Raw genomic sequence first — 22,436 nt, forward strand, 5'->3', positions numbered from 1 at the left:
AGTGAGAATGTACTGCATCTTCACTATAAATAAACATAGTAAATAAGAAATCTTGCATATGGATTCTGTATTCAGTGCTAAAAATGTTACATTTAAATGCATGCAGTTTCTATTAACTGATACCAAAACAAACAAGAGACAAGACAAAATACTGCAGGTCTTTGAATGGAGTTAATATTGTGCACAATTAGCCATGACCTCTTTCAATAAAATGTGCTCTGCTTCCTGCTCAAAGCAAATTAAAAAGCAATAAAACCTATGTCCATAATATTTAAATTGAGAATTCTTCTTGTTTGTGTTCATTTTAATTAGCCAAGATCAAAGTTAAAGCAAGTTTATTTTTTTCCTCTGGACCAAATCTGCATCACTGTGGGCTCAATCTCCAGTACCATGGCTTGTCTGACTAACTACATACAACCCCTGACCGGCAGACTTACTTGGTATGTTGAAAACTAAAATAATGAGACAGCTGCTCTGATATAAAATCTATTTCTTCAGAATATTTTTGAAGAGGCATTGGAGTCGATTTCAAAGTCATGAATGTGGATGTGTGCCCATTTGAATGAGTGCAAACTGTCACATGGTACGGCAGGATTAGAATAAAGTAGGACAAATAAAAAAATCAAACTTATTTTTAAAGGCTTGGGAGCCAGATGTTCGTGTAACTCTTGATGGAGGATTATAGAGGAATCAAAGTTGGAGTTTCAGCCTGTTTCTTGGCTACAAGATGGTGTGTTTTCACTGAGGAAACATATACAGATTTTCCCATCTGAATGCACATCATTTAGCTTTTATTTACATGCAAATGTAAGCGCTTTAAGCCACCAATGCATGATGGGTTAGTAATGAAACATTTTGTGTCCAATTTGGTCATCATAAAAATTGCTCGAATCCTCACAATTGTCCTTATACACTGTTATCTGAATGTTTTTGCTGTTATTTATGCTGTTATTTGTGTATAGTGTTGATACTCATCCTTTACTCCTGCAATTAAGAAAATCTTGCTGATTTAATAAGACTTGTGATGATAGAAGATGTGTTATTTTTCTATTGTTATCTGGTCTTTCATTTCTATCAGTTAAATCAGACAATGGACAGATTAGCCGAATGTCCCTTATACAGCCCTATTTGCAGTGGCAGTGAGTTTCATGACAATAGGATTAGCCCACCTTGCTAATGGATTTGCTGGTCAGTAGAATAAAAGAACAAAAGGACTCTGGCTCTGGTTTTGTCGTGGTTTTTGAAAACTTTGTGTTCTGGTTTGTACCTGCCATTCTCACACACACGGAACCAAAAGCCATTCTCTCTGGAGTCTAGCCCACGCTGTCTGCTTCCCCTGTCACCTCCTGTTAGACACAATAGCCTTTTCATCTTTACTTTTTCACTATCCTCTGCACAGTTGCTCTCAGATATGAAAAACATAATTTCCCTGCAGGCTGCTTACTTCTCGCTTTTGAGTGAAGTCAAAATCAATTAGCGCAAAAGCACTACAAGGGCTTGCATTAATCACCTCTTTACATAAACACAATGCATTTTATTATGGCGCTGATTTATTCCTTTTCTTTTCTCAGTTCATTTTTCGAACTAACAGATGGCCTTCCTGCTGCCCTAAAGCTGTGCTCTGCTAAACATTTTATTATCAAGATAGATTTTACTTATATAAAACCTAGTGATGAATATTCCCAGTAGATTAAATCTCCTAATTTGTTTGTCCGCTGTAATATTAAAGCCATAGATATGAATGAAAGTCCCAAACTACAAAAAGGGGTTGTAAGTCATTTGGAATTTCTTTGTAGAGAAGAACAGTTGTGAATACATGTTAATCCAGGTCCAAGTTCCTATTATTACGGTCTGAATCAGGACACTAGTCGTGGTCTATGACAAAAAACAAGTCTTGAAATATTCAATGCAATATTCTATTCCCATTACTTTGTGTAGCACAATATCACAGCAGCAGTCGCCTTTCGGGGGTTCATGGACAGTTTTGATTTGATAAAAAAGATAAACTGTCTGATAAACCCACAACAAAACAAACAATTGGATAACTGTCCCAGAACACACCCTGTCCTTAGACACAAAAAATAAAAACATTCAATAAATCAAATCTTTGGGCAGGAGAAGGGAGAGAGAGAATTTGTATTCCAACGACTAGGCCTGTCACGATAATTATAATACCGATTTATAATTCAACATATGAAAGCAGAAACAATATATTTTGTGACTCAGTATTCATCGTGTGTACAATTTCCTTGCAATAGTGGGGGGATTTTAGCCTTTTTTATGTAATACGATCAAATTTAAGTTGTAGACGATAGACTAATTAAAATCTATGGCAAATTATTGGTTCATTCTGCCAATTAACTGTTGCAGCTTGTGTCTTATTTAAAAAATGATTTACTGGGATTATTCTTCTTTGTGTCAGTAGCATAAAGTATTTTATATTTCTCTGTAGTAATATTTCATGCTTCAAAATTTTTTATCATGACTACATTGAGAGTAAACACTATTAGTATTAGTAAATTGCAAAGGCTACAATACTTAGGTATATACTTGTCAGAAAATAACCGAGATATTAACACAAAGAAACTCAGAAGGCAGAATTCAGGGTTTTTACTCACGGCGAGGGACAGAGGCGCTGCTACAGCTCTTAACTGCCGAAGAACCACCGTCCAACGTCACGTATTTATTAAATCACACAGGTTACAAGAATAAATGGGCGGTTACATTTTTCTATCACAGTAAAAAACACAGAGAATAAAGGTTTGTGTGTGTGTGCTGTGTGTGTGTGTGTGTGTGTGTGTGTGTGTGTGTGTGTGTGTGTGTGTGTGTGTGCGTGTGTGTGTGTGTGTGTGTGTGTGTGTGCGTGTGTGTGTGTGTGTGTGTGTGTGTGTGTGTGTGTGTGTGTGTGTGTGTGTGTGTGTGTGTGTGTGTGTGTGTGTGTGTGTGTGTGTGTGTGTGTGTGCGTGTGTGCGTGTGTGTGTGTGCTGTGTGGATGTGCTTAGGGAGGACTGTCCTTGGGGAAGATAACAGTTAATGAGAAGTTGGTTTTCCCGTGAGAAATACACTTTGATAAAATAAGACAAAGAATCATCTATACAAAGTTTGAAAAACTCTTTAACAATACTGTAAGTCATCCTGTCTCTGTGGTAATTTTTACAGTTTGATCAAGTTTGATCAAGTCACAAGCCCAAAACTGTATGAAGCCCTTTGTGACTGGGACAAAAGCACCTCACTACTTCTAATTAGTGATGTAACCATATTCAAACCTCATGGTACGATATTATCACAATATTAATTTCATGGTATGATATTTTGGAGAGGTTTATAGAATTGTAGATAGGATACTTTTTGCTTTTAAAATACCTTGACGAGACCTCGGTGTGAATCATTACTATCATAATCCCAAGAATTAAAGTAAAAAACATATTTCTTCATGTTGTCTGTACTGAAATGAATCATGGTATATGTAGTTCTCTTTGTTTATTAACTGTTGCTATGATAAAACATACAAAAGAACATATAATTTAATATATTATGACAGCTCTTGATATTAATTTGAGACTTTTGACTATACAATATCATGATATTTTGGTTATTTTTACATCTTTACTTCTAACTGAACTTTTATATGAACTGTGTAATGTTTTTTTTTTTTTTTTCTGAGTTTTGTTAAAATCCTCCAAAAATACCCCAATGATTCAACTCACTGCAAGTGCTTCTGCCACACTTTGTACTGGAGTCACTGGGGAATACATGTGTGGCATGTTGTATTTTGACCCCGGCTGCCCTTTACTACAGATGGGAAGTCTCCTCACGGATGCCAGAGTTATAGGGAATGATGCCGCTGTGTTTTGCTTTTTAATGAGGCCCGGTCGATTTCAGTGGCGGGATCAGCGGCACGTACAAACAAGCGTGGGAATCTCGGCGTTAGCATGGCAGCCTTTAAAGTCGGAGCGGGCGCAGATCACATTAAGTTGAACACAGCTTCAAAGACGAGTTTGTTGCACAGTATTTGGGCGTAGTGATGTCAGAAATATCTTGGCATGTGTTTCAAGCCTCGATGTCCCACTTTTTCTTTTTTTTTTTTCCTCGGGAGCCAGGGGAATATCAGGTTTTGGTACCAACTAAAGGTGTGTGTGACTAGAGTTGTGGGAATTTTGTTATAACTTTTTGCACTTTTATGGCAGTGAAACAAAGACCTCTGCACACCCATCTATGCAGAGTGGGATCTATAGGGCTAAAAATAATACAGGCTTTCTATTAGCCCTCCAGTTTTGCTTTGGAAAGCGGCTGCCAAGTGAACAGGGTCAAGATTATTTAGTGAGAGGACCTTCGGGATGTGCCTTTGCTGCTCTTGCCTATCCCCAAGCCCCCTCCAGACTGTGTAATTGCCCTGCTTTTGGAGGACTTTAAGGCTATTTGGTGTGTTTGAAAGCAGATTTGAAACACTGGTGAGTTAAAGTTAGTGTTTGAGTCATCAGTTTCAAATGTATTTAAGATCAACTTTATACACACAATTTTTAACAGAGCTGACCAAATGCTATTATAATAGAATATGTAAAAAAATGAATTTCACATTATTATATCAGGGCACATAAACATACATGAAACATAAAGTATTATATATCCTAAAGAAATTGCCAACCAAGATCTGACCAGTTGCTTGTCATGGAGATTGAAGAGTTTAATGCCATACCGTGGAATATTTTTGGCAAAGCATGTCTCGTGGGGCATCCAAAGTTACATGGTGAAACTGTTTAGCCGTAAAACATTGTTCAATTGGAATAAAAGTTTAAAAAAAAAAGACTCCTACTGGATGCTACTACAATGGTTACTGCTACAAAGTTCTACATGAATTATGAACAGTAAAAGTACTTTCTCTTCATTAAATTCCAGAACTGGCCTCCAAATTCCGCTAACTCCCTCACCTGCTTTAACCCCCTGTCCAATTGAGAATGACTGGAGGCTAATGAGAAACTTCACGACTGTCAAAGAGTGAGGCTGAGCGGCTCTTAGTTAAATGTCACTGTGTTAAATAATGGAAAAAGCTCTGGGGGTATTAAGCCTGGTAAACTTCCACTTCATTTCAATAAGGTCCCGTTGAAGAAGACGTCCACAGCATGATAGAGAGCCCTGCGCGAGCTGAGGTTGTCATACTAATGTCCCTCTGCAGCCCCAGGCACAACCGTCTCTCCATTTTATTCGAAATACTCCATAAATTTGCCCCAAGACAAATTTGCCCTTGGAATAAAGAGTGAAGGCAAGGCGAGATAAAGTCTTCATCATTGTGCACTTTTTCTCAGTGCTTTTGAATATTGATGCCACATTAAAGGCCAGAGCTGCCATGTTGACACAGACAGACTGCTGGATAATTAATGTGGCATAGATTCAGTTATGTACTCAAGAGTAATTGGCTTAGAGTAAGCTAACCGCCGGGGCTAAGTCGATGCTAGGTGGATTATTGTAATGTCTGTAATGAGTCACGGTGATTACATCGGTTAATGAGAGCTCAAGTTATTGGTGCAGACTGACAGGCGGCTCTTGGAACGATAGGATCTGCGAGACCCTTAGTGTCTGACTAAGACTGGTCCAAGTCATCCCATTAGCTTTGGAGTTCAAGATTAGCATACTGTCTGTGAGGGTGCAATACTGCCATAAATACTCATATACATATAAGTTCAAAAAATGTCAATTCATGAATCCTCATTATACATTCCAAGCAGAATATTAAATTACTAACAGATTGTCCTACTTCTCTGCAGCAGTCACTATTGTTAGCCTTATTTAATCTGCCTCTCACTGTATTTTTGAGAAGCTTTGTCAAGCACAATGTAGATGTAAGGTGTTATTAATCATTCTGCCTCTCACTGAAAAACTGTTGTGTGCAGCCTTCAATATCAGGAAAGCACTGCTGTTGTTTTCAGTTGTTATATACTTAAGTTATGCGATGTGAAATATCAGTTCTAAGGTGTTTCAAAGTAGTTTAAGTCATGCAGCTTGTTTTTTTTCCTATGTAAGCGCCGTGACTCAACTCTGTATCTGCCCTGAATTATTTAGACTGTTGAACAACGCTGCATCATTGACTGATAATTTTGTAGATTGATACAGTTTTATATCCACCCCACAGCATCTGGATGTGGTCCGAGAAGCCGAGTGAGGCCGCTGGCATGTGATTGTGCTTTTGAAAATTGCAATCCTGTCAGCAGCATCCGAATATGAGGCTCCCGTTGTACGCCCTCTCAGGAGATGGCTGCAGTTCACAGTTCGTACCAGCGCTTTCAAGTGTCAATCATGGCAGCAGATTAGAAGATATCAAAGGTTGCTGTGTCAAACTCCTAATACGGTCATGGCTGGAGGATGCCATTGAGAAACCTCAGGGTGACACAGAGATAATTATATAATTTTTTTTCCTTTAGCCATTTTGTAGATTTTATTCACCAAAAATGGAGATGATTTCCTCATTAATGTGTTTAGGATTTTTTCAGCCTCACTCTCACGCACAGGTTAAATTATGAATGCACTTTTATTTGTTTACTGTGTGTTGAGGCTGAGCAATGTGCATAATTCATCTTGGCTGACAGGAGTGACAACAGAGCAGGGAGAAGCAGCGGGAACAACGTTTGAACAGAATGCAGTCTAACGAGAATATTGTCAAGGATCTAGTTACTCAAGCACATGCAAACACTATAATCGACTTTCTCTCAATGAGCTAACTTTTGCTTGAAAAAAGAAACAAGACTTGCACAGACAGAAACAACTTTAAATGAATCCTGGGCCAAATTGGATCTTGCTTTTTGATGATGTTAATCGTGAGTGCGTGTCCGCTGCAGCCCGGACGGTTTTCCATTACCAGACGTTGTTTTAAATGCATCACAGGGACGGGCTTCTCAAACCTAATTACGTGGCTCTCTGTTTCCTCCGTAGTTCTGAGGGATGATTTCCGCCAGGCCCCCAGTGATGTGGTGGTGGCAGCCGGAGAGCCTGCTGTCCTGGAGTGTGTGCCCCCTAGAGGTCACCCCGAGCCCAGCGTGTCCTGGAAACGCAACAATGCCCGAGTCAGCAGCAAGGATGATCGCATCACAGTGAGTCACCCCACAGTCAGCACTACATTGATTACAGATATATTTTTATACACTGTGTTATGAAAGCCAAGTCATGCTTTTAGAGCAGTCCTGAAATAAAAGCAGATAAGTAGATGACTTATAATTGGAATTTAAGAAAATAAAAACACTTGATGTCAAATGTCACTTTCATCTGATCTACAGACAACATTAATATAATGGCAAGAGACAGTCTCTGCAGCTCTGTGTGCATTTGCTAAAATGAAAAAAATAAATAAATAAATTGTGAATAAAAAGCAAAATTCCTAACAACTGCCTTCACACAGTGATTTATTCAATAATTTCTATTACAGTAAATGCACTATTATAAATAAGAGCTTATTTGAGCCGGTGCTATTGAAGTGGCTGTGGGAAGACATTGTGAATGGAAATATTTTGGCTAAACATGAAGGTTTAAGACAACACGTTTTTAAAGCCTGTTCACCGTATTTGTCTGAAATGAAAGGCACAGAAATTTTAATAAATGAATTAATTTGAATATGAAAAGGGACCATGATTCTTACTGCTTTTTATAGACTTGGTTTTGAGATTTGAGTTGAGTTTGAATGCTCAGATTTTGGACACAGAATAACAGCACACAGATTTTTGTCCAAACTTCTGTCTCTTGCAGATGACAGAACTTAATGCGATGATGTGTTGTTTTTGTGTTACCAACTGAGCTGCAGGATTGTCTCTTCTCCACTCAAAGTGTTGCTCGCGGCTGGACTAAAGTTTGATTTTTGGTTTAGAGGAATCGGAAACTTACCATAGTATTTACACAGTGAAGTTGGGCCAATAAAAACACATTTCATCTGCTATACAGAAAAAGAGGTTTTTGTTTTGGAGTACTGCACTAGTCATGCTGTGAAATGGGCTCAATAATAGTAGTATTTTTAACACTTTAATTATTTTGTTGTTTATATTTCTCTTTATCACTGAAAATGTTGTGCCTCCTGCTTGAGTTGTCATTACTTTACTTGAATGACATTAAGCTTATCTATCTCCATGGAAAATAGTAATAGATGCAGCCAGACCAAGTTACTGGTTAGATCTGTGGAGAGGCAACCTTACTCACTGAAAGAATACATTTTTTTCAAGGTATTAATGAGCTATACAAACACCCATAATGTAATTAGTGTAAAATATCTTTAATGTTATACTAGGGCAGATACACCAATAATATCTCCACAGAGACAAGCAAGTGATGTGCCCTTCACCAGAAAAACTGCAGTGTACTTTTAAATGTCCTTTTACTTTTTGGCTCTACTACAGCAAGTATGAATAAGATGTTCTTTTGTTTAGATGCGTGGTGGAAAGCTGATGATTTCTCAGACCAGAAAGAGTGATGCTGGGATGTACGTGTGCGTGGGCACCAATATGGTCGGAGAGAGGGACAGCGATCCTGCCGAGCTCGTGGTTTATGGTGGAGTCCCTCAGTTTCATTCATATTCTGCAAATGCAAAGAGATTCAATTACACTACAGCTTTATAATGTACATGTGCATATCACAGAGCGGCCTGTGCTGGTTAGGAGACCCGTGAACCAGGTGGTGATGGAGGAGGAGAACGTGGACTTCCTGTGTGAAGTGCACGGAGACCCGCCCCCAACAGTGAGGTGGAGGCGGGACGAAGGAGAGTTGCCCCGCGGGAGGTGAGTCCAATAGTGAAATGGCCTTCTTACAGTGGAGGATTGTGTGACCTAGAAAACTTGGGCAGAGTGCTTGTTAATTATTTCATGCCGTTCTATCATTTATTACCAGGCAGACCCCCATGTGGCCACTTCATGGGTTCTTCCACGTCTAAAGTGAAGATAATGTGTGTGTGTGTTTATGCTTGTGCACTTGTTAAATAATTATGATCTCTTTAAGAACTCAGGCTGTTTCATTTTAAATGACCGAGCACATGATATAATGTGTTCTGAGCTAAGTATATAAACATTCAACGTCTCCATTCAATTGTTGTGTACTGCATGTTGGCACTGAGTAAGTAATTTGTATAAGTAAAACTTTTTGATCAGTAAATTGACTTTGTAAAAGCAGAATAATAGAATTTAACACCAAAATCTTGTACAGCATGTATATTTAACTTAGACTTAGACTTAAACAAACCTTATTGATCCACAGGGGAAACTATTTGGACAGAGCACACATCACAATAAATACAATGACAAAGAGCAAAAATGTAAATGTAATAATATAAAAATATTAATGTAATAATAAATGCAGAATGAGTAGCAAAGATAGCAAGAGACTGGTGTCAAATAAGGCATAAATACATGAATATGTACAGTGCATTGTTTTGGTGTATGGTAATCTGTGAACTAGAATGAATTCCAAGCTGAATACCATAGGCACTGGCAGATTCCAGCAATTGGCAGATTTTTTGGGTTTCAAAACAAAAATGGTATTTTTCTCATTTTCTCTTCTTTGTTGACAGTGTTTTATGTTATGTTTATTGGCGCTACAGAAAGATATGTTCTCTAAATCAAGACCTCACTGAGATACTGTAATCGATTCACTGCCGTTTCACTATCTGCTTTAAACTGTCCTGAGGCTGATCCCGATAAGGTTCATTGTTCCAGTTTTGTGATATCTCGCTTAAGTGTAAAAGACAGCTACAGGTTGATTGACAGTGAGACAAACTAAATTATCCCGTACAGCTGTTTGATTTTCTTTGTAGATTAATGCAGTGTTTTTACGCTTTGCCTCTCTGATAGATCTTTCATTATCTCTCCTTTCCTCGCTTCCAGGTTCGAGATCCGCAATGGTAACAATCTGCGTCTGTTCCGCGTGAAGGAGCAGGACGAAGGCACCTACACCTGCACATCTGAGAACAGTGTGGGCAAGACAGAGGCTTCGGCCATGCTGCAAGTTCACGGTGAGACAAACACTTCATGCATATTGCATTTTAACTTCAGGGAAATTCACTGCGCGCATACACTCAGCACCCAGCCGTACAGGACACAACCCCATGTAAAAAATAGGGCTGCATCATAGTTTTCAGCAGATGCAGTAATGTCAAGGAATTTTACTTACGTGTGTTTTGAAGCCACATTTCTACTTCCAATATGTAGAAGTGATTGCTGACTCAAATCTTATTATATTACATGTATCTAAAAATAAGACAAAAATGACTCTGACTCAGACATGCGTGAAAACCACTCACTATTCTTACACAAAGTTACACACTGCAGAGTCGCATGGTACAAAGACGACATTCCTATTTCCTGTCCTGTTTGTATCAGTGGTTGGGTGCAGTGGTGCTGTCAGGAGCTTATGCTAAACCGTATGGATTACTCAGTTTGACAGATGTTTGGGAGATGTGCGCCCTAACTCAGTGCCAGAGAGCGGCAGCTGTATTAATAAGGCATGACTCTCTGCCTCTTTATCTGTCTCCTCTCATGCATGTTGTTCTGTGTGTTCAGCTCCAGTGGTGACATGCACAGTCAGATTTTCTACATTTATTCACTGTGTAGAGCATGTTCTATAGAAAAATTGTTTCATTCAGTTGGAAACTAAATGTCAGAAAAAATGTGGAGAGAATTTTAAAAGAAGGGAATCGGCAAAAACTATTAAAACTGTTAAAAAAAATCAAATGGCAAATGGTCACATTGTGTACACAGACACCATGGGCAAGGTGGGTTAAATGTCTTGCCCAAGGACACAACAACAGCATTCATCTGTGGGAGCTGGAATCACACCAACAATCTATGGTGTGGTTAGAACTGTATAATAATATTATACTGGATCAGTTTTGTGTTACACATTTTGGGACCCTCAGGTTCCCCTCCATTTGTTATTATTCAGAAGTCCAGAGATTTTGGTTAGTGGGTAAACAGGTATCCCTGCTGACTCTTTGTTGTTCATAAACAGCTCACAAAAGCTAGTATGTTTTGTGCTAGTTCCAAGGTCAGAGTTGAAGTTTTAGTTTGTTCATGTTGAGAAATAATGACACCCCAAACAGGATATTTTGTTGTTTGCAGAGGGAATTTTAATACATAAATAATAGCAGCATTTTACGTTTTGCAAATTGCAGTTTCTGTTTAATTAATCTTGCAGTCCTACTTTCCTGTCTCTTTGGGCGTTTGGTCTCTGTATAAGTTCATGTTTGTTTGTTCCCTGTAGTGACCACATGTGCTCATACTTACGCATCCTCCAAAGGTGTCTCTAATGGGTTTGAAATCTGTAATCGCTGTCTAATGATGTGGAGCGCTTCCATTAGGGGCCTGGATGTAAATGACATTGCTGTTGCCGCAGTCACGCATTAAATAAGCCACAGCAACTTAATGTATGTCTGATTAAAAACATATCAGACGCACATTTGCTGTGAAGGAGTGCCGGAGGAGAGTGATATATGTAAACAACAGGGGAGCAGCTCTGTCAGTATTATAAGAGAGACGATACTGTTCCTATTCTTTTTTTATTTATTTTGCTTGTATTTATTTATGTCATATCTGTTCATGGTTATAGTCATAATTTTAACCAAAATGTAAATGTACAACGTAAACATCATTGCATTTGTAAGTGTGAGTTCTCTTGTTGTTCAGAACACACAAGTAGGAACATCTCCACACCACAGATGAGTCAGCTGCTCCCATACATGTTGAGGCAAATTGTTTTGACACGCATGTTCTTTATACAAACTATGGATTTAAAAGTAATGTTTCGTCATAGTTATTTTATGCATAGGAGTGGGCAATATGGATCTACTATTCAAAATATTTTTGAGCAAGTCCTATTTAAATGTGCTAAAATATGTCTTTAAAGGTGCACTGCATAACATGTTTAGTGTCCGCTACCTGCTTGTCTCTATGGAAATGTTATTGCTTTGTCTAGAATGTTCCACAGTATAGATTAAAACTATTTATAACAAGGGAGACAATTTGGTTACAGCACTACACTACATTACAATTTAGATTTGTGGAGAGTCGCCTGTATTCACGGAAGGAATTATTGTATTTTTGAGCAATAGAAACACCCATAATGAATAAACGCTGGATATATTTCATCTCGTACCATGGAACATTCCAAGGAAAGCAATAACATCTCCATGGGGATAAGTAGGTAGCTGGCCCTCCCCCAGAAAAGTTGCACAGTGCACCTTTAAATGTAGGTAAAATAATCCACAAAAGTGCAGAAATGTCACTTTGTACTGATATTGATGATTCAGTATATTGCCCACTTCTATGTAACAGTAGTCATCATGCTCAAAAGAAAACATCAGATAGTTTGTTGCTGGTTAAGTGCGAGACGTTTTTTTGGGACATGCTCTTTGAGTGAGAACATTACGACTCCACGGATGAGTCAGCTCCCTCGTGTGTTGAGCCAAATTTCTTGGTGCAGTCAAGTGTGAGTGTGCTCCTGCATTTGTGGAGGGGTCAATTTGGGCTACAGCCACTGCTGCACCGCCCCTAGTGCAAACGGGACACTCTGGGCCCAACGCAGCCAGCCCATGGTCAGTGTAAATCTAATGCACCCATGTGGAAATTGGCATCTCTGGCCGGGCTTTGTCTAAAAATAACTCACCAAATGTCACGAGAATGGCAGCCCCTTCGAACCAGGATGATTAGTTTTCTTACAGAGGACACAGAGGTGAAGATGAGAGAGGTGATGAAATATACAGTATAGTGATAGATCAAAAAGTACAGAAGGTTAAAGCGACGCCCAAAGCATCAAGCATGTGAAGGCCATCGTTGAATAATATAGTGTTACATAGGAGAGCTGGTATTGATCCAAGTACGCTTTTGGCTACAACTGTGCATATGATGAATAGACTTTTTTGTTCTGCTTACAGTCCCACCCCAGATCACCTCAAAACCCAGAGACCAGATAGCGACCCAGGGGAGGAGCATCTCGTTCCAGTGTGGCACCACAGGCAACCCCCCACCCGCCATTTTCTGGCAGAAAGAGGGCAGCCAGGTGAGCGGCTCGGGACAACAGGTCTTCACTACAGCTGTTAATGCAGTGAAAGAAGTAGGACGGAATAGATTTACTCAAAGCAAAACACTACATTTTGTTCTCTCTCATGCATAAGTAGTTCTCCTTTGTGCCAAAGTAACAGCAAAAACAACCTTTAAATGATTGTAAACAAGTAAACAACTGACTGACTTAAATAACTGATTAACTGTCATGTAAAGCATACACATTTTTGAATGAAAATACTGTAAAAATGCTTGCCTGAGATCCTGCATTGAAAACACAGAGGGATATCATTCTGGATTTGATAGGCAAGTAGAAATGCTACTAAAATTAAGTAAATTATTTGAAGGTCAATTAAACCTGTTTCCATAGTGAATCATTTGAAATTTGATCTATTGTATGGTTGCTTGAGTAATCCTTTATTGTCCAGCTCACAAAATGCATGCTTTCACCTACCCCCTACCCCCTGAAGACTCATACATGTTGGGTTCTAAAATGTCACTATGTTTTTTTTTCAAAAACTTGTAAATGACAATCTGCTGCTTGCTACGGTGAGATGCTGATCCCATTTCTATATTATGTTGTTTTGGGTCAATATGAAAAATTATGATAATCTACTCATAGTTGAATATTAAGTGTCTAAAGAAACTATCTTCTTTAAGTTTAAGTAAACAGAACTCTTTTTTTACTTTCACGTCTGCGTTTATGAAATATGCGTGCGTAGGATCATTCATGCAGATTAGTATGAAACCGGATATTTTTGTCTTATAGAGTGGATTTATTTTTGCTTAAAGGATCGCACCTACACTGCTCTGTTTACCATAAGAATAAGGAATTCACCACCGTTTGGATTGAAGATGAGAATGACTCACTGAAATATGAACAGGTTTTGTCTGATCCGATCATACTTTTCTTCTGACACCTTTTGGAGTTAGCCCACACTCTCACACACACTCCAATCGCGAGAGGCGTACGAGTAAGTGCAGCAGTTGCATTTGCATTTGGCTGAGATAACTGTGCAGACAATGTGTTGGAAGACATTGCAGGACTGTGTTGGCAAGCAATGCCTTTCCCACTTGTGCTGAGAATAGTGGGTAGAAATTAGGATGGAAACAGCAATAGTTGAGTAATTACTTGTTACGTTTTAGTGATTTTACTTCTTATTGAGTGTTATTTCATATGTAAACTATTATCTGTTGCACCTTAGGCCTGTCACAGTAAAAAACAAAAAAATAAGTATGATATATTGCTGAAGAAAATATAGATGATTAACAATTATATTCAAACTAATTTATGCAAATGGTACAATAACCCTAAAGCAGGATTATTCATCCCAAAATACCGTGTTGTACTGAATCTCACTGGGACCTTCAGGTAAATAAAAAAAAAAAGGTAAAGGTAAAAAAATAAATAAAGGTAAATTAAATGAAGTCATATAGAGATACAAAATGTAAAATATTGATATTTTTCTAGTCTTAAATGTTTGTTTTTGTTTTCCAGTGTTTAATACAAGTACACATATGATTTTAACCCCTGACAATTTTTGTTGGATATGTTGTTTATACAGGCTTGTATTATAATACTATACTATGTAATAGTAATGTGTATATGCCAAGGAAGCAGGCAGCAGACCAGGTGTGGATGATTCTTCAGGGTAAACCCATAGAAAACACTGGCCCGCTTCTACACTGTCCCTCACTATAAATAGCCTGTTGACCTAACACAGCAGCTGGGATGAAGACTTGAAATGACTTAAAAACTCAAAACAGTCTAAGCACACATTTTTCTGAATAAGCATCTCCACAGGACAGCCAGGCTTGGCTTTGCTGTTTGCAGAGCTTTTTGCTGTAGTTGTAGGATTATCTGTCGCCCTGTAACCTTGGTCTCTCCACTCAAGTCTAAGCCTCTTATGAGAATGAAATAGATGGCTGAATGACAGTGTGCAGCCCTCCCCTGTGTTGTTCCCATCCTCTCACTTACACAAACATAGCGCCAAAGCGAGTCAGTGAACTTGAAGCTAACAAAACTCTTTCTTCCACTGTTTTAATTATAAAATGATTTGGGGAAAAAACATTTAGTATTGTAGCCTTAGACAGTTGGTGCAAAGAAATCTTTTCAGGACAGGCCTCTCTGCTATCACTTCCTTGAATTAAATTAATTGATGTGATCTGTTAATAGTGAAATGAACACATTTGGGTTTTGCAAAGAGATAAGCTGCTAATTTAGAGTTGTTAGAATTGCAATTACAATTTTGGTGTGCAGTCTTTTCCATTTTATTGCCCATTCAAATTAAAACAATTTAACTGATAAAATTCCTTCTCTGTGCTTCAGTTGTTGCTGTTCCCTGGCCAGCCGCCCTCACAATCTGGTCGCTACTCTGTGTCTATGAGCGGAGAGCTAACTATCAGCGACGTCCACCCTGAAGACTCAGGCTTCTACATCTGCCAGGCGATAAGTGTGGCAGGGAGCGTACTGACCAAGGCCCTGCTCGAAGTGGAAGGAGGTGAGACTTTGTCCAGTCATTGCTAAAAGATTTTTTCTTTATTCAGACCTGCTGGCTAATGAGCGGAAACCATTGTAATGACTTTGTTTGGAGCATATCAATGAGGCTTGCAGACCTGAGCTGTTAGACACCGTATACTGGATGAGCTATGGGCACGAGCTTAATGTTTTCTGTAGTCAGGGAGCTTGTAATCAGAAGATTTAGAACTATGCATGTGTCACCTATTGTTTTCTGTCTACTAAGCATTGCGGCAGTAGGATGTTTAATGTTTATTGCTTTTATCCAGTTTTTAGCATCTAATGTTTCTTTTTGCTTTATAGAAAGATATTATTAATAATAATAATAATAATAATAATAATAATAATAATAATAATAATAATACATTTTATTTATATAGCACTTTTCTAAATACACAAAGACACTGTACAAAGAATACAATTAAAAAGAGTACTGGTACATATTTAAAAAAAACAAACAAAACAAGGTAGTGAGACAAAATATAGGCATTATTTAAAAGCATTTACTACTGTTGATGACTAGACTCAGGATCCATCATATCGAAACCTTATTGATTGTACATCATAATAATGCTACTGCTACAAAATCATTTGAACTGTCACAATAATCGAATCATAAATGCTGCAGTTAACTTTATAGAAAGTAAACAAAAAAAAACTTGCAAACCTTGTAGTTTTGACCTCTACAAAGATGAAATGAAATGTATTGAATTCTTGTTAATTGGTTAAGTGGTTCATATTTCTTCTTCTCTCAAAAAAATATGCTCTTGGATTTAGAAAATGTTCAGTGTCAACAAACATTTCAAAAAAGTCTGAAATTCTGTCAATGTCAGTGAGGTAAATTGTACTGTATGCATCGAACAAAATACTTAGCATAATTAGCAAATAGTTTTCGTATAGTTAGCATAGTTTTTACTTATCGTATTTTTTGGACTAGAAGTCGCTCTGGAGTACAATTTGCACCAGCCAAAAAATGCGTAATGAAGAAGAAATTTATTTTATAAAATCAGAGATCAGGAACCGACATTTCATATCCAAAGGCAAGTTATAGTAATGACAATAGACTAAAGAACAACAGGCTGTTAACGTCACATATTAAGAGATATTCAGATAACTATAACATAAACGACAGAAAAAGTTTACCAAACTCTCCATCTCACTCCAAATCACTTCATTCTTCATCCTTGGTGTCACTTCTGAGCAACTCCGTGACTTTCGGAGGAAACAGAGCGCTGCTTCCTCTTCTGTGTAGTTGTCAGTCTCAGCATCAGTTCCAGTTAGAATTATTCCGGCCTTTCTGAATCCCGACAGGATGGTTTCCGTTGTCACTGATGTCACTTAAATTTTAAATTTTCAGTGGTACAGAAGTAATGGTGCGATCGACTGACATGATACAGACAAGACAGCGGCTCTTTTTGCAGGAAACATGCACAGTGGAATGAAGTGACAGTGGTACAGGAGTAATAGTAGTAGCAGATAAGCCTAGAGCGCCCTCTCGCGGCTGTCAGTGTGAGAATTTTAATATATAAGTCGCACCGGAGTATAAGTTGCAGGACCACCCAAACCATGAAAAAAGGTGCGAGTTACACCCCGAAAAATACGATACTTGACATCCCCTGTGTTGTGTCCTCTTCCCCTTAGGTCCCTCTGGCCGTGTACCTCCCATCATTCGCCAAGGCCCGGCCAATCAGACGGTGTCTCAAGGTTCGAGTGTTCAACTGCACTGCCGCATCATTGCCGGCTCCTCTGTCAAAATTTCCTGGGAGAAGGATGGGCAGACACTTCAGGGGAAGAAAACTCGCCTGACCTTGATGGAAAATGGCACACTGCAAATAACAAACATAAAGGTGGGTGTGTGTGTGTATATGTATGTGTGTGTGTTTGGCTTAAGTGGAACTCATTTATCGAAAAGGGCATAAAAAGACTTCTGAAAAGCATTTGGGCTTAAATAGAAATGGTTCACACTGTGCCGCATAATATGGTAAACAGTTCTGCCTGACCTTCTTTCACTGACATCTACACTTTTCTGTTATATATTTTCTTTGTGAAAGGTGAGACTGAATTTTAAGGAATCTCTCTTGTGAGAATATGAGTTCATGTGGTGTGTAATTGAAGTGTAAATGAATGGGTATGTGTATGAATGCTAATGCGTTCTGAATTGATGGTAGAGATGGAGGAAGTTCTAATAATTAAATCACAAAATTAAAATATGATTGAATGGTAATTGTATTTATGAAAGAAAGCAAAATACATTTGTTACCACTACAACCAAAATTTACCCAAAGGTACTGGCAATATTACATAATGCCTCTGCCCATTAGATGTGGGGCGATGATCAAAATGTTGATAAGACTGTGAATCTTGTTTATTAGATATGAAAAATTTTAATATCAAGTATATTGTTTACAAAAATAAGTTATAACAAAATGCTGCAACAAGAGCTAAATATTGTTAACTTCCAAATAGCTGTATAAAGTTAAGTTTCTGCACTTTTATTGATAATTTTACAGTTTTTCACATTTGTCTGAGACGAGGGCAACAGTAGCTCAGTAGTAGAGTGTTTGTCCACTGATGCGAATGTTGGTAGTTTCAATCCCGCTCTCAGGTTGGTGGTGTGATTCCAGATTCCACAGATAAATACTGTCATTGTGTCCTTGGGCAAGACATCTAACCCACTTTGAGAGTCTGCGTATGCTGGTGTATGAATGCGTGTGGATGAGTGGTTCCTTGATGCGCTTTGTGGACTTTGAAGGTAGAAATGGACTAGAGGTAGACGGATTGACCATTTAAACCTCAGCTAATACATTTTAAGACATTCCTGTTGAACTGACACATTATTGTCTCCCCAAAATAATCAGTTTTTGTCAATATAGCCCACTCCTAGTAACCACCCATTAGCAATAGTCAAACTCATTTTGAGACATAAATACACATGTTAAAATTATATTATGTCCTATGTAAAACCAATAGTTAATTTCTATGTCTTGATGAGAGCCCAGTGACCGCCCATCTAAGGTTCAGCAGCCACACAAGGGACAACGCAAAGTCAGCATCATTTATGTAATTGATGCCAAATCATTACTTGGTTTTTAATTAAAAACTCTTGCATGACGTATGTGCTTACTGGCCTCCTCTGTCACACTGCACTGTCCTCATCAGTGGATACAAACTTGCAGCATTAAGCTTTGGTCCAGTGCACTGGAGAGGCGGAGGAAATCTGCCATGCCAATGTGTTCAATGGAACAGAAGACATGCATTAGTGTGACATGAGGGGCGGCGAGCTGGAGAAGAAATGGAGATGACGAGCGAGGGACTAAAAATATTTAGCCTTCCACTGCCCCTACCGCTATCAATATTTCAGCTACAGCAGTCTTCAGCTAAGGAAGTTCACCTGGCCACACGCTGCGCTGCCGGTCTGTCAGCCAGAGGTCATCGCTGCAGAGGATGATCTCATAAGGGCCGATGAGAGACTGAGCCAGAACCAGCCTGAGTTAGCGCCAGGGCCTGCGTATGCTTTATAGTACAGAGCAGAAGGGCAGGTGCTGCGTGCTGCACTGCTCTGTGGTTTGGAGCAATGAGGCTCCAGCAGCAGCTTGGCCCAAGGTTATTTGTCAGTGTACTCTTCGTAGTTGAATGCCACTGTATAATGCACTGACTTTTTAGAAGAGCTTCACTTTTGTACTTCACTATAATTCAACAAATGTTTTTTCATATCTCTCTTTTCAGGACTCTGATTCTGGGGTGTATACATGTGTAGTGTCCAGTCCTACAGGGGAGTCGACCTGGAGTGGGGTCTTGACTGTTAAAGGTACTATTAATATCATATTATACGTACAATAGCAAATATCATTTATTAGTATTGTCTTGTACCATCATCATCTTTATTAGTGCAAAATATAAACATTTAAATGTCATAAATGTTGATTGAAATAGTCAAATGTAGCTTTCCTTAACTTATACACCACTTTTGTTCCAGAAAAGGGGATTTCATCAGTGCCCAGAGCATCTGAGTTCATCCAGCTTCCCGGACCGCCACAGAAGCCCATAGTGACAGAGGTGACCAAGCACACAGTGACTCTCACCTGGCAGTCCAACCCACACGAAGGGGGCGCTGCTGTCACCTCTTACATCATTGAAGCTTTCAGGTGAACCTCCCACACATGAGACTGTCTAAAGGCTCCGTGCCCATTCCTTCCCATGTATTTGAGTAAATATAAATATGTCTTACCCCGTTACAGAGATATTGTATAAGTAGCTCTTGAGGTCAAAATAAGTTGGCTGCGTGGTGTCTACATTTTAAGTAGAAAGCATTTTATTGTCCGATAATCAGGAATCAGGCACGTTAGCATGCTAGTTGTTGTTGGCTTTACATCATGGGAACATGCACTGGTCTCTGAGAGTTGTGAAAAGCACATGTGAACTCCCTGTGGGGACTATTTAGGATGATTGTTGTGTGTGTGAATAACTTTAGACCACCACAAATCATTTGAATTTGTTTTATTGTTTCGATGTATGAGGTATTCATATTTTGTGAAGCACTTTGTAACTAGTTTTTGAAACGTGTGCTTCAAGTGAAGTTGTTATTGGCCCGAGCCTATAACAGAGTAACTGGCGAGGTCTGTTCTTCTTCGCCCGTTTCTTCTTCTCTCTTATTATTGTTCCTTGCAAACAATCGTGATTTTGAGGGCCTAAACGTATGGGATTGACCAGTCTGGTGAAAAATTTGATAAAATGGACATCGCGACAATGCCCAAAGTGACCCAACTCAACAGTGCTGCCTAGAAGTGGATCTTTATGGGAGTGGAGACAAGCAAAGTAGGTGAACTAAATTCAGAACAGTAATGGCAAATAATAAGACAAGCCAAAAGTTGAATAGGCGCCTACCCCTATGATGGACAGAAAGTTGGCCATATTGGATTAAAAAATTCTCAATTCTCAAGACTACAATTGATCATAATTATTATAATATGTTATAATCATAATATACTGCAAAGACACTTTGGCAACAAACCATCAACCTTTGAATAGATATTAAGTACTGTGTATATGATGTGCAATAAATTGCGATGCAAACTACGTTTTCTGTAGGTTTAGCTCATGAGGCTGCTCTTCTGGCTTTGACAGTCACTCCTGCCTGTTTCTGAAACCTCTGTTCACAATCCACGTGTTTAGTGTCTGTTTCGTGGTTGGAGTAAGTTTGAAAGTCCGTGTAGAAGCACTTTCTGCCCCTCTCAAGCTGTGTTCAGGCAGCAAGTGTCTGGCGTGAACAAATCGCATCAAATGCCCCTAGTTTTCCTTCTTGACTTTTTTGAGTCATTCGCTTTATTTGTGCATCCAGGAGGCTCGAGTTTGGGAATTTGGTCCAATCTATTCACTGTGTTCGCTCCAGAAGGATCAACTGCGGCTGTACAGTGTGCTGTTTTTATTTTGAAAAAACTTGGAATCAAGTGGGTTACAATGCTTTATTTAATGTGGAGGCAATGTGAACCAGTGAATGCCCAGCGCCGTTTTTGGGTTCACCCAATCCTCCAGCAGACTGAGACAGGGACCAGACAAGGACCAGACCGGGACTGAGACCAGGACTGAGACCGGGACAAGACTGGGCCTGAGATCGGGACCAGGACCAGGATTGAGACCAGGACCAGACTGGGACTGAGACTGGGACCAGACCAGACCTATTTATGCATTTTATTGGTGGGTCACTATCAACAGAAATTAGAAATCGTACTATTATTATGATTTAACACAAAAAATGCAGCACTAGCTATCTGTTAGGGTTAGGTCAGCATTTATGCATCTGTGTATTGTCTGTAATATATGTATTACATAATACATCATATATATAAGTATATATTGCTTTTTTTTTTTTTTTTATTCTATTAGTGATTTGTCAGTTGTTCATCCTATCCTTGGTTTTACACTATAGTGCCCCAAACTATAGAGATGACATGTCAACATTATCAGATTTGTGCCATATTTGGGGAATAAATTCTATCCATGACTATGCGCAAAAAATTATATTATGGACATGGGGAATTTTCCATGGTTGACCAGCAGGTGTGCAAATATTAAAAAAACAAAGGGGCCCTGTGTAATTTTTGTGATGAAGGTTCTGTGGATCTGGGCAGCTGTCATAACATGCCGGGCGGTCACCTGCGAGTGGCGTGGGCCTGGGTCAGGGCCATCCTCGCCCCAGGCGGCTTTAATTGTTATTAATATAATTTAAAATGAACTAGTTCTGTTTTTTCATGTTTAACAATTTAAAAGTGGCTTTAATTATTATATTAGATAAACAAACCTCTACTCTTGTATTTTGTGACATGTTCTTCTGACTGCATTCAAAACAGTTTGTGCTCTCGCCTCTCAGCATGGAGCTACTGTGACTGTCCAAAGACTTTTTAAACTGCAGTTGCAGCAGTTTATGTGTCTTAGTAAGCTGTTACAGTTTCAGTCCTATTGAACACAGTTAAAAGAAAATCTAGAATTCTAGAAATTGTACACTTACTTTATTATTTATGAGCTATTATAGACCCATTTGCTGCTGTATCCTGAAAAGAGCCATTGCAGTCCCAACACCCACCTAAAGTGAGGCAAGTAAAAAGCTTGTACTGCAGTGGTCAGCTGGCACCTTCACCTTGTCCTTAGTCGATGGGAGGAGGAAACTCTGGCCCAGTTGGAAAGTCCACTTATTCCCCCAGTAGACAAATTAGACCAAGATGAGTGTGTGACGAAACAAAAGCGGCCACATGCTGTACTCACAAGTGTGTTTAGGGTCACCAAAGTGCCATAGCAGGTTTCAATAAAACACTAGCTTACCACATAGTAGAACCATGTCCCAGAGAATGCATTTTTGTTACAATATCAGTGGTAGCCGAGTTTAAATGGGTTGGGTAGTGTCA

The 22,436-nt window shown here is 39.0% G+C and overlaps 1 protein-coding gene across 1 annotated transcript in view; it reads left to right on the top strand.

The window, feature by feature from the left end:
- Window positions 1-22,436, top strand: part of zgc:77784 (uncharacterized protein LOC402947 homolog) — a 46,138-nt gene that overhangs the window by 11,698 nt on the left and 12,004 nt on the right. Inside the window, exons 3-11 of the mRNA XM_055147884.1 lie at window positions 6,925-7,082; window positions 8,403-8,523; window positions 8,612-8,750; window positions 9,849-9,976; window positions 12,893-13,017; window positions 15,349-15,520; window positions 17,179-17,384; window positions 19,264-19,345; window positions 19,514-19,682. Coding sequence (XP_055003859.1) covers window positions 6,925-7,082; window positions 8,403-8,523; window positions 8,612-8,750; window positions 9,849-9,976; window positions 12,893-13,017; window positions 15,349-15,520; window positions 17,179-17,384; window positions 19,264-19,345; window positions 19,514-19,682 — 1,300 coding nt within the window. The remainder of the gene's footprint in view (window positions 1-6,924; window positions 7,083-8,402; window positions 8,524-8,611; window positions 8,751-9,848; window positions 9,977-12,892; window positions 13,018-15,348; window positions 15,521-17,178; window positions 17,385-19,263; window positions 19,346-19,513; window positions 19,683-22,436) is intronic.

Source organism: Boleophthalmus pectinirostris, unplaced genomic scaffold (assembly GCF_026225935.1).
Source record: "Boleophthalmus pectinirostris isolate CB_2022bp ecotype Guang Dong unplaced genomic scaffold, ASM2622593v1 HiC_scaffold_9, whole genome shotgun sequence".
In the NCBI taxonomy this organism is placed as follows: Eukaryota; Metazoa; Chordata; class Actinopteri; order Gobiiformes; family Gobiidae; genus Boleophthalmus; species Boleophthalmus pectinirostris.